Below are 13,005 nucleotides of genomic sequence, written 5' to 3' on the forward strand. Positions count from 1 at the left end.
GTCCTCGTTCTCTCAAAGTTGTTAACACCTGCTGGGGTATGGTTCCACAGCTAACAGTCACGCCCGGCATCTTTCCCAAGTGGCCATTCTTCATGTATGAACGTAGACCGTGATTGTTAAGCTATTGAACTGTGGGGGCATTACTGTCGAGCCTAATCTTGCCCTCACGTGATGTCCACACACATGCACTTTTCAGCATAGGTCATTGTGTACAGCAATCAGTGGTGGGTCCTTGGCTGCCTCTCCCACCCCCCCCCCCCCCCCCCCACTTTTCCCTCCTCCAAACGTAGAGTACTGAGACCAGTTGCAGTACCTCCATTGTCACTACAGCTGAGATCAGCTAACTCAGCACAGACTGGAAATTGTAGCTGGAGTCCTCAGGTCTGTATGGCTCGGATGCAGGCCAACTTTACCAACTGAGCAATCAAGGCACCATGTGGAATTACAATTCTAACATAATTGTATCATTGTTTTAAGATCGTGTGATGAGTTTTATTCAGCAAAAAAATTGGAGAGAAAATTTGGGAAGGGGTAGTATGTATGTGCAGTACTAAGCCATGGTCAGTAAGCAGTTTAATCTTAACTTTGCATCTGCCAACAGCATTGGCATTAGAGGTTTTATTTGGCTCTTGAAAGCATTTAGTTAGACTCCTGAGAATCAGGAGCTCCAAACGCTTGTACGCCTCAGATAATTTTCACGGTTCTGGTAACCAAACATCATCACAGGCCTATTACCATCTCGTCTGGCTTCGAATACCTTTTATTGTCTCTTTTGTTCGATCACAGCCTTGCCTTCGATCTATTTTCTTTTCTTTCCAGTTTTGAAGGAAGTGTTTCGACCCAAAACGTCAACTCAAATTTCTCTCCACGGATGTTGCCTGACCTGCTGAGTTTTTCCAGCATTTTCTGTTATATCGGATTTCCAGCATCTGCAGTATTTTGCTATCGTCATCATTTGGCATTATATTATCAATTAGTCACTAAACTTCTCCAGTTTATGTTTTAATAAGAGCGTATTTGCAATATGCCGGAAAACTCTTTTTAAAATTTTCTTCTAGAAAAGCCAACCTCTTTGTTTCATTCCTAATTGACGTGGGCCTTGGAATGTTGCTGATCTCTTGGCTTTATCAGAAGAATCGGATTGGCCAGTTAGCGGATGCCCTCATTCCAGTTGCTGATGTAAGATATTTTATATCTGTTAATGGTGTGAAAAATGTGAACTTTTGAGAGAAACTTTGATGCCACTTCTATATCCTTTTACAGGTTTTAATAGCTAAACATTTTCTGAGTGGTCCCCAATGGCTCAGCGTGGTTATTGGTAAGTGGCTGAGCCATACAGACCAGGAAGGGTCCAGGTTCAATCTCTGATCTTTACTACATTAACTGACCTCAGGCTGCATAGAAGATAACTTTTGAACTATCAAAGATAGTAATCCTGCTCCAGATTACTATCCAGCAACCCTTGCTGCAAAATATGTGTAGGGACACTGGTACAGGATTAGGTTTGATGGTGATGTCCACCCCATTTCTATGGCCAAGTAGCATGCAGACACTCACTGTAAAAAATTCAGACATAAATAGTGGCCACTTGGGTAAGGTACTTGTGGGTAGCTGGTATCTTTGGAACACTGCATCAGCACAGAGTCATTGCTTTCAGAAGAAGGGAGATAGCAGGGGAAAAAATTCTAGACAGTTTGGCTAGGTTCAGAAATAATAAGCAATTGGGTCCTCAACTAACGAACAAGAGTTTAAATCCCAACCTCTCATCACAGTTGCACGCAGGATTTTACATAGCATTACATAGAATTTACAGCACAGAAACAGGCCATTTGGCCCAAATGGTCTATGCTGGTGTTTAAGCTCCACACGAGCCTCCTTCCACCCTACTTCATCTCACCCTATCAGCACACCCCTCTATTCCTTTCTTCCTCATGTACTTATCTAGCTTCCCCTTAAATGCAGCAAAAACCTTCAAAAAGATTGTATGGGGGCACATATGAATATCCAGTTCATATTACAAAAGGGTTCTATTCTCTTAAATCATATATTTAGATATTGAGCAGTGCAGGCACAGCCCTAAACATAAGATGCTCAGATCACTTGGCAGGAGTGACGAGCATTCCTGCACCCAAGAGGCTAATTTAGAATGTGAGTTTCTCTTGGGTAAATTGCCTGAGTGCTGCTCTGGTAGTGAGCCAAGGAGCAGTCCTGGCACTGTATCTGTATGTGGGCTGTACCTTCCCACCCTCCTGATCAAGGAAAGTAGTTTGAATTTGGGAAGCTTGCTTGATTTTTTGGAAAAGGGAGGAAGAAACATAAATATTGGCTATTTCTTTGGAAAAAAGTGAGTGACCATTTCAATCACTCCCAGTGATTTGTAAGTGGGAAAACGCATGTTGGGTAATAATTACAGTATAGAAGTCATCCTATGGTTTGAGTTCAGCCCATGTTTGTTCCCAGAAGCTGAATTTAGGCCAGAGCAGCTCTAACTCACTGTATTACGGTGTGCAGGATATACATCGATGACGTACGTTGTTTGTACAAGTTTCCAATTTTGGCCATATGACCAGAGCAAGAGAAGTTTCAGCAGCAGAATTGCACTTTGCTGCTTTCATGCATACTCAAGTGGCATTTGTGGTAAAGAGACCGTGCACATGGAAGAAGTAATTAAATTGGGCAAAAACATCAGATATGAATTTTGTGAAGGATATTAAATGTGATTTAGCATCTAAGGGTGTGTTAGACTACATTTAAACTAAAACTGAAGCGATGGTGTGAAACTAAATTGTATTGCAAATGCAGCTAGTTACTGGCCTCGGACAGTACCAGTGGAGTATGATATGTAACTTGCAGCTGTGCATCAAGCTCGGTGGTGACCGACTACTCCCCAACCAGTTAACATTTAATGTTAGAAGAGCCTGGCAGAAACTTTGGTGCTCTGCTAACAGTAAAAGCATTGAAAGTAAGTTAAGTGCTCTGTGTTAGCCAGTCAATCTCCTGGGCATTTTTAAAATATGGCTTCACCTGGCTGGAGTTCTACTACATGCAGTGCAAAATCTAAGCCTGTTAAGTACTTTCCATTCCAAAAATCTGTGAAGATTTATCATTAACATTAAAATATATATATTTTTTGTAATAACAGCACATTGCCAAGGAGTTGCAGGAACTGCTGGAGTGGCTGATGGGAGCTCCTGCTGGTTTGAAGATGAACAAAGCACTAGATGAAGTACTGGGACGTTTCTTCCTTTATCACATCCATCTTTGGATAAGTAAGTCATTCTGTATACCAGTACCTCTGAAATTGCCAGCTGGCCTACATAACAGTGACCGGGTTATTGGTGGGAGGATGTTTCCCCTGGCTTGGGGTGTCCAGAACTAGGGGCCGCAGTCTCAAAATAAAGGGTCGGCCATTTAGGACTGAGATGGGGAGAAATTTCTTCACTCAAAGGGTTGTGAATCTTTGGAATTCTCTACCCCAGAGGGCTGTGGATGCTCAGTCATTGCGTATGTTCAAGACATATATTTTTGGATACCAAAGGGTATGGGCATAGGGTGGGAAAGTGGAGTTGAGGTAGAAGATCAGCCGTGATCTTATTGAATGGCAGAGCAGGCTTGAAAGGCCGAATGGCCTACTCCTGCTCCTATTTCTTATGTTCTGGTTTGTCCTTTCTTGTGTCTAAAGACAAAAATGGTTTAGATTTTTATGGTTGTTGGCTAGCAAAATACAAATTTCCTTGAACAAAAAGCAAAACCTCTCAATCTGAAATAAAAAGCAAAAATGCTGGAAATGCTCAGCAGGTCAGGCAGCATCTGGAGAGAACACCTTTATCAAAACACTTTTTTCTCTCCTCAGATGCTGCCTGACCGGCTGAGGGTTTTCAGTATCTTCTGGTTTTGTTACACATTTCCCTGACATAATTTGAAATTCCTTCCTTCTTAGTGCTTTAAAGTTCGAAACAAGTTCTATTTCATTTGACCAAACCCATTGGAACCTGTGTAGTTTTAGTTGCACAAAATAATTTTTGTTTTAGTTACTAGTGTTTTTAATATGTAATTTTGCTGGGTTTTTCCCTCGCACCATTTTGGTTACTGTACTGGCAATTTTAGTTATAGTTAAAAATAATAATCACACTGATTGTAACCTCATCATCTGTATGGTGATAAAACCAGCAGTTCCATCAAAAGACAAAATTTCAAGAAACTGCTCGTCTTAAGATAGCAAATTTACTATGGCTCCAGAATTCTAAAAGCTAAATTGGTAGCAGGGATAACATTACCAGCTGCAACATTACTGTATTTGTAAGATACAAAGTTGCATGAGGTTTTCATATGACATTCTATATTTGTTAAATTTTGGGGTTAAAATTACTTTTGAACAGTCATAGGGCAAAAGAGCTAATGTTCCTTACCATAGAATCATAGAAATTTATGGTACAGAAGGAGGCCATTCAACCCATCGTGTCTGTGCTGGCCGAAAAGGAGCTATCCTGCCTAATCCCACTTTCCAGCTCTTGGTCTGTAGCCTTGTAGGTTGCAGCACTTCAAGTGCGAATCCAAGTACTTTTTAAATGTTATGAGCATTTCTGCCTCTACCACCCTTTCAGGCAGTTCCAGACCCCCCACCACCCTCTGGGTGAAAAAAGTTCTCAACTCCCCCCTAATCCTTCTACCCATTATTTTAAACCTGTGCCCCCTGGATATTGACCTCTCTGCTAGGGGAAATAGGTCCTTCCTATCCACTCTATCTAGGCCCCTCATAATTTTATACACCTCAATCAAGTCCCTCCTCAGCCTCCTCTGTTCCAAAGAAAACAACCCCAATCTATCCAATCTTTCCTCATAGCTAAAATTCTCCAGTCCTGGCAACATCCTCGTAAATCTCCTCTGTACCCTCCCTAGTGCTTATGATGTCAGGAAGACTGGGGAGTCTATTCAGCTTGTTCTTGGTGAACTCAAAAGGAAGCAAAAACTTTATTGAAAATTTTAATTGAGTTAAATATTCTCTTCAATTTTTGTTTCCCTGGAGCACTGTTGCTGCTAGGAAATGCACACTGATCACAGGATTTATTGTCTATGGCTAAGTTGTATCCCAAAGTAACTTTTTTTTGGGAAGGATGTGATGAATGTCAATTTTAGTTGCAGAAAAGTGGGATATCGAACCAGGATCTGTATGTACAGGAAGTGGTTAGAGAAGATTTTGATACCCGTGAGAATTCTGATTCACAATTGCCATCCAGTGTTTGCTCGTTTGTTCAGAGCTTTGGCCAAAGTTTGTTTAATCAGTGTAACCACATCAGTTCAGCATGTATTTATGTTGTAGGTTATATCCATCTGATGTCTCCATTTATTGAGATGATCCTGTGGTACGTTGGACTATCAGCATGTCTAGGCTTGACTGTCGCCTTGTCCATTGTTTCAGACATCATTGCTCTCCTGACTTTTCACATCTACTGCTTTTATGTATATGGAGCCAGGTAAGGTGTCAACCTTTTACTAAGGACTTGGAAAAGATTAATGGCTAGTAACATAATAATTGAAGGTGAAGGACAAGAAAATTTCAACTGAGAAAACAAATGTATTTTGTTGTGATCAGAGATGGCAGTTAGTCTTTTACAGCCCAGGTAGACGACAGGCATAGTTTGAGTACAAGAATTAATAGACTCGATATATCTGTATTTTACCAAGTAAAATGGCCAAGAGTACCTCAGAGGTGTCAGCCATGGCTCAGTTGGTAGCATTCTTGTCTCTTGAGTCAAAAGGTTGTGGCCACAAAATCTAGGCTGACATTCCAGTGCAGTACTGAGGGAGTTCTGCACTGTTGGAGGTGCCGTCTTTCGGATGGGACATTAAACCATGCCCATTTGTCCTCTCAGGTGGATGCAAAAGATCACATGGCACTATTTTGAAGAAGAGCATGGGAGTTCTCCCCGGTGCCCTGGCCAATATTTATCCCTCAACCAACACTTTATAAACAGATTATCTAGTCATTATCACATTGCCATCTGTGGGACCTTGCTGTGCGCAAATTGGCAGGCATGTTTTCTACATTACAACAGTTATACTTCAAAAGTACTTCATTGGTAAAGTAAAGCACTTTGGGGCATCCTGTGCTCATGGAAGGCGCTATATATATCTTTAATTTTCAGATCAATTAGGATCAAATACAAACTCCTCATAACAAGTATGTCAGTACAAATGACAAGCAGTATGATCTATTACAGTGAACTCAGTTGTTTCATGTATATTTATTTTTCTCTGAGCAGAGGAATTTGCCAAAGAGAGTTTTGTTTTTATTCGATAAACAATAATGACCAAATTATTGGAAATCACTCCAGTGGCTGGCAATGTTCCCTCTAATCTTTTTTGGGTGCACAGCCCCTTTAACGGGCCACGCAGCCCATTCAAATTTCCGCGCATGCGCAGTTTTTCCATTGTAAAGTTGGCAAGCAGCCTGCGTGGGACTACCAGACCACCGCGTGGTCGCGCAGCTTAATGGGAACATTGGTGGCTGGAGTCATACCTGACAATAGGAGATGTGGGTACTCAGCAATGAGTTGCTCACCTCCTGACCCCTCAAACCTTTCCACCATCTATAAGGCTCAAGTAAGGAGTGCGATGGAATACCAATCACTCGCTTAGATTGGCGCAGGTTGAACAACAGTCAAAGCTCAACACCATCCAGGACAGGGCAGATCACTTGATTGGTGTTTCTACCATTCCACCCTCTCCCATCACCAGTGCACTGTGGCTGCAGTTTGCCCCATTTACACGACAACACTGCAGCGACTGACCAAGATTACTTCGACAGCACCTCCAACGTCTGCGTCCTTTGCCATCAAGGAGGACAATAACAGCAATGTCATGGGAACACCACCTCCAAGCTCTCCTCCAAGGCATGCACCGTCCTGACTTGGACATATAATTCCTTCATATTCACTATCAATACCCAGGAATTCCCTACACAACACCATGGTGGGAGCACCTACATCACAAGGAGAAAGCCCACCTCTGCTGCTGAACTACCACCTCAGGCTAGCTAGAGATGGGCAATAAATGTGGTCTTGCTAGCATCACCCATGCACCAAGAACAAATATTATAAAAGACTCTTTTAAAATCATTTATATTCTTTCTCCTTTTCTAATAACTATCGTGGGCTACACATCATTTGTGCCTGAGCTGACCTTCTCACAGATCTCTCTCAAGGCCATTATAAAACTACTAAGAGATGCAGTAGAGCTTCAAGGGGAAACTCCTTGATTTTTTTTGACCTTTTACTGTAGCAAAGTGCCAGTCCTTTCCTCAGCACCTTTTTGTGGTGTGTTCAGATGAGATCAGGGATCATATAATTCCATAACGTAACATCTGGTGCTTCAATGTGTGGAGCTATCATGTTGACTAGTTTAATTTTAAAATCTGTAGTTTTGGATCATTTGTCCCTTTACATTATGTTCACAACTATGGGGTTAGCATTAGTTGGACACGTTTTCTATATTTTGTGCAAAAAAAAAACATTGTTCCTAACCTTTCCATTCCTCCAAACAAGTCTAAAGCAATAAAATGTTCATTTTGTAAATCCTATACCAAAATTCCAAATGTTTCTAATTAGAATTTACAAGCATTTTGAAGTAGGAACACTGCAGTGTTAAAGATTGTGTTTATGATGTTTATAATAATTTATAATTAATTTCAAAAAGGCATAGGCAGTAGAATTGGAACTACCCATTGTTTTCTTTCTAGGAGTCAGATTACTTTGCCATTTTCTGATTTAAATTTTAAAATCATTCCATATAACCAGTTATCTTGCTCACCAGGTGGTGCTAAAGTGCTTCATTTCTCCGTAGTATATCTGGAGTGCCACTTTGCTCAAAATTAATACTTTCAATTTATGGGTTTTTAGAAACTATATCACTTTTTAAGTGGTTTGTGATGTTTGCCTGTTCTGCTTTATAATTCAGCTATGTAACTGATAGTTAATCAGATCTAAGTGAGAGTGAATTTGTTTTGCATCTATGAAAATGTGACGGTTTTTCCTGTCAGAAAAGTTCTCTGAAAACTGATGCTGAATATTTTTAAGTAAAATAATAGAAAATTGTATAAATTACAAAACAGATTGTCCTCATTTTGTGGACAAATTGCTATTTTATTCCATTTTGGTTGTGGTTGATGTCACTGTTAGGAACTTAGGTTCTGGATACATTTACTCTAACTCTTGAAGATTGTAGTAGTGTTTTCTACATCCTAACTATACATTTTGTAGCATTCGTTCAAAGAATAATGTAAACTAAGACATATTCTGTGATTGAAAGTAGCCTGGAAATCTGCATTGGGAGGTAAGAATTATTAGTTTGGGCCTCAGAATAAATTTTACTCTTGTGTAAATGAGTCTTCAGTTAATGTAGTCCTTGATTGCCTTTGGTCTGTACTTTACCTGACAGAGAATGCTTGATGCTGCCATTATGTGCTAAGTACAGAAACATTTCACTGCAAAGCCATAATCATTTGGTTTGATATGTGCATATGCACAGGGAATACTAAAATGAAAGATTACCATATCTGCCATTGCATCTGCATTAGTCTGGCAATGAAATTTGTTCAGAACAGTAGTTTTATTGCAAATGCAATGAGAGGAGAGTGTCTGCATATAGCTCCATTTATAAATGATATACAGTTGAAGAAGACCACTGCAATAAATTATTTGGCCCTTGATATGGTTCATGTATTTTTTAATTTTTTTTTAGAAATAGTTGAAAGATACTAATTTTATTTATGAAGAAGTTAAGTAGACTACATTGCAGTGACATCTGGAGTGTATCTACTATTCATCATCAAGCTAAGTGATAATTGGTATGTTTCCAGATCAGCTGGAAGTTATGTTAAAACAAATTTCCACCAAATTTAAAATCTCAAGAATGCAAGTTGGAAAGCCCAAATAGTTCACCTTATTTAGGTTTATACTCGAGACTATAAAAACAGTGCACCCAAGTATGGGGTCTTTTTAAAGTGTCAGTGTAATTCCTTGGATGTCTTCTGTGGATCTACTTCTAAACCCTAAAATTGTCTGTCTTGACAACTTCTGCTCCACTGCATGACAACACTTTCACAGAGGGTTGCCTCCATCTAGTATTTGAGTTGGCTGTCCAGAAATGTAAAAAAATGATCAAACCAGATACCTGAAGTCTGGTTTTTAAAAACCAGTCAATTTTTCCCGACTTCTTCTTCTTGTGATGAGAAGTAGTTCTACGTTTTAAAAAAAAAAAAAAATCTTCATCACAAAAGTAAACCATCCCTGTCCAGTTTTGGACTTGACAAAAGCTGACAACAGTACTTGCACAATATTTGGTGAACTAGCATACCTGAATCTCTCTTAGACTGCACTTTATGTAATGATATACCTTCTACAAAATATTTGTACTAACCTGCATAATCTTACATTTCTCTATTAGAAGCCCTTTGGCATCTATCTACTCAGTTGTTTAAAAACCTAGCTTTTTGTAGGCAGTTTTTTTTTCTTGCTATTCATCAAAATGGCAGATTCTTGCTGAGGTATAGTTGCACAAGTGTCAGCATTCCCTCAAGTACCTCGTCCAAGTGGCCATTCTGTAGTTGTGAGTCTAGACCATGACTATTGACAAGCTACTCAACCATAGCGGGCATCGCAGCTGAGCTTGAGCCTGTGCTCCTTCCCTTCTCCCAAAAATCCATATACACACTTTTCAGAGGAAGTGGCTACATAGCAATTGGGAGTAGGAACCTGGCTGAGGCTGAATTGCAGCACTACAATTGCTCACGCAGCAGAAATCCACTAATTCAGCACAAACCATGAATGGCCTTTGCTCACAAGGTCATCGGGAAGAAAGAGCTATCCTGTGCAACTGAATATGGAGTGGGGTTTTTAAATAACTGGCAATCTGGAAGCAGTAATGTCCTATCAAGGCTAGTTTGCAGATCTCACTCTATCCCATTTGCTAAAGTTACCAGAATGCTGTCAAATTCATTTCAGGAGAATGGCTGTCTTCCAAATTCTGTGGAGGAACCTTTCAAATACCTTTTTTTTTTAAATGCATTGAGTCAATAAAAAAATTACCACAATTAACTAAATGAACAGCAAGTACCTTTATATTCAAACTGCTTACTGGTAGAGTTTACATTCCTAGACATTGTCAATAAAACTATGATTACTAATGGAAGACTCAATTATATCAAGAGGAGTGCTTTTTTTTCTTTGATAATTTAATCTTATAAATCATTAATGTTAAACAAATACTGCACTGAAAGCTTGAAATCCTTTTTTGCAAGCTCCCTTGATAGTTCTTTTTAAAAAAAAAAACGTTGCAGATTTAATTCCAGATCTGTGGGTTAATTGATGCAATCCAAGTAGCTGGAAATGGCTTCAGCAGCGTTGAGTTAGAAAATTGGCCAGGGTTCCTGTACCAGTCACTATCCAGTAACTGCTGTTGGATCGTCCATATGTGAATGGGATCAGATTCTGCTACAATTTGATGTATTTTTTTCCTTAACCCCCCCCCCCCCCTCCCATTCCCCTGCTGTTTGTCTAGTCTGGCATGTGAATAATGGTCACTTGGGTGAACTACAGAAGCCACTAGGTGCTCGTGAAACCATATGCCGAAAAGAATCACTGCCCTCTGAAGTGGAGAAGGTGGAAAATGGGCAACTAAAAAGCCTTCCTTGGGCATGACAGCAATTTTAGAAGTGGTTCGCAATAAAAACACATTTGTTTAGCTCCAACAGAACAGCTGGTGATTACATGTATCTCATTGAACATTATTTGCTGCAATATATTATTGAATTACTTTCCAGTTCTATACAGATCCACGTCAAATAGATCTGCTGGTGCTGATCAGAAGCCATTATAAACTGACACTAAACAGCAGGGGGTGCTGTCATTATTTTTCCCACTTCTCCAACATACTGGAAAGCAAGCAAAAACAAGCCTCTGATATCTAATCTAGCAGCATTTTTTAAATCTATATTCAGTGTCCTCCCTGTTACTCCTGCCTTTCAAATTTTATATATAATTAATGGTAAGCAAAAAATAATTCATTAAAAAGGATTGTGAAGCAAGTCTGGATTTACAGCACTCGGTCCCAGCATAAGGATCCTATAACTACAACTTGTATTTATATGGTTATATGATGAACTCTTCCAAATATGTTTCCTTAATGAATGACATTAAGGAAATGATACGGGGGGATATGAGGGAAAATCTTTTTTACGCAGCGAGTGGTGAGGATTGGAACTCGCTGTCGACAGAAGTGATGGAAGTGGAGACACTCAAGGTTTTCAAGGGGAGACTGGATAGGCACTTGAGGGAAATAAACTTGCAGGGCTACGGGGATAGAGCGGGGGAATGGGACTGACTGGATTGCTCTACAGAGAGCCAGCACGGACTCAATGGGCCGGATGGCCTCCTTCTGTGAGTCTCATTGATATTGCTGTAAAAACGTTGGCAAAAAATAAAGTTTTATAGTAATTTTTGGCTTGATTTAACAACAGAAGGATTTTTTTTCATTTACTTCTATTAAATGTTTTAGGAAGCAAAATTGGTTTAAAAGGGTTACTGATGGTTAAATTACCTTTTTAGGTAGAATTGTTCACACTGTTTGGCACCTGTAATATTGTAACTAAAAATGTTCTCGCTATGTTGGCTTCGATTTTAAAGGGGGAGGCGGGGAGGGTACGGTGTGCACGAGCCATGATGAGGGCGGTGCACCCAGGAGTCAGGGGATGTGGAAGCCTCATTTAAATACATTTTCTCTTGACTCCCAGCCTGATCCACAACCTGGCCAGCCGGTGGGAGTGTGAATTTGGCTGCAGGAGGCGGCAGCTGGGGACATGTGAGAACAATTGGGGGGAGGGAGGCTCTGGCTGCAATCGGGATTGGGGGGCGGGGGGGGGCTGGGGCAAGGGAGGCTCAAGGCTTCCTTGTTGGACCTGGGGGAGCACTCCTGCTGCTCCTGGCCCACAAGGAACCCTAAAATAATGTTTTCACTCTTATCTGCTGGGCTTGCTCTGCCCACAGTACCAGCTCCCGGCAAGTCTGGCCTGATGGGGAAGCTGTCACTGCTCCCTCACTCAGTCCTTGCAGATCAGGTCCTGATCCCACCGTCTGACCCAATCTGCATATTTAAGGAAGGATCCTGCTGCCTTCCTGCAGGTGTCTTGCTCGCCTGCTCAAAAGAGCGGGTTAACATTGGGACACAGCGGGAAGGCTGCAGGATCAGTGGGGGTATGTGGCTGGCTGATTTTAATTGCCACCTTGCCCAGTTTCCTCCAGGCAGGGTCAGTTAAAATCAGTGTAGTTATGTCTATTATGAATAGTGACAGTACTAATGTTAGCTATGTTTTCAATAAGCCTTTGTATTTGTTGCATTATTTTGCTATCATGTTGTAAAATACTGCTCACATTATCGCCAAGTCAGCTTGTTCATATTTGTAAAGATGTTGCAAATGCAGCACTTGTAGTTTGTACAATGTGGCTTTTTGTAATTGCAGCCACAAATTAGTGATAACATCAGCCATCATGCTCTGTACAATATTACTATCTTTGTTTTCAGTATTAACATTTCTTTTGAAAGCACTCGTTGTCTTTCTTTAATCTGACCTGGGATGCCTGCTCTGGAGAGCAGAAGGCCATTGTTATTTGCACAGGGTTTCAACCAGTGTGTACCAATAGCTAGGGTTTTTATTTCTTAAACAAAGGTACTTTTCAGTCACTGTTTCCAGGAAGAAAACATATTCATCACAAACCCTTCTCGCATAATATAAAGTGGCACTGTTTCTCAGCTGTTGCAGTGTTAGAAACTTTGTGCGTGTTGAATATTAACGTGCTGTTTGTCACTTTATATTCTGTTTTCCCATGCTGCCTTTGCTTATGGAATTGCAGTGGGTGTGAATATTGAGGATGTCCAAATGTCACACTGTTCAGTTTGATTTTTCTGATTCTTTCCTTCCATTGTACATTTGGCTTCGATTTTCCACTTTGT

The 13,005-nt window shown here is 40.4% G+C and overlaps 1 protein-coding gene across 2 annotated transcripts in view; it reads left to right on the forward strand.

Annotated features, from left to right (window-relative positions):
- Positions 1 to 13,005, forward strand: part of pigq (phosphatidylinositol glycan anchor biosynthesis, class Q) — a 43,533-nt gene that overhangs the window by 12,929 nt on the left and 17,599 nt on the right. For both annotated transcript variants that reach the window (XM_086000429.1, XM_086000428.1), the window contains exons 4-6: positions 1,059 to 1,179; positions 3,143 to 3,269; positions 5,321 to 5,474. In XM_086000429.1, coding sequence (XP_085856555.1) covers positions 1,059 to 1,179; positions 3,143 to 3,269; positions 5,321 to 5,474 — 402 coding nt within the window. The remainder of the gene's footprint in view (positions 1 to 1,058; positions 1,180 to 3,142; positions 3,270 to 5,320; positions 5,475 to 13,005) is intronic.

This window comes from Somniosus microcephalus, chromosome 11, assembly GCF_052327205.1.
Source record: "Somniosus microcephalus isolate GS21.2 chromosome 11, FLI_Smic_1.0, whole genome shotgun sequence".
Classification (NCBI taxonomy): domain Eukaryota; kingdom Metazoa; phylum Chordata; class Chondrichthyes; order Squaliformes; family Somniosidae; genus Somniosus; species Somniosus microcephalus.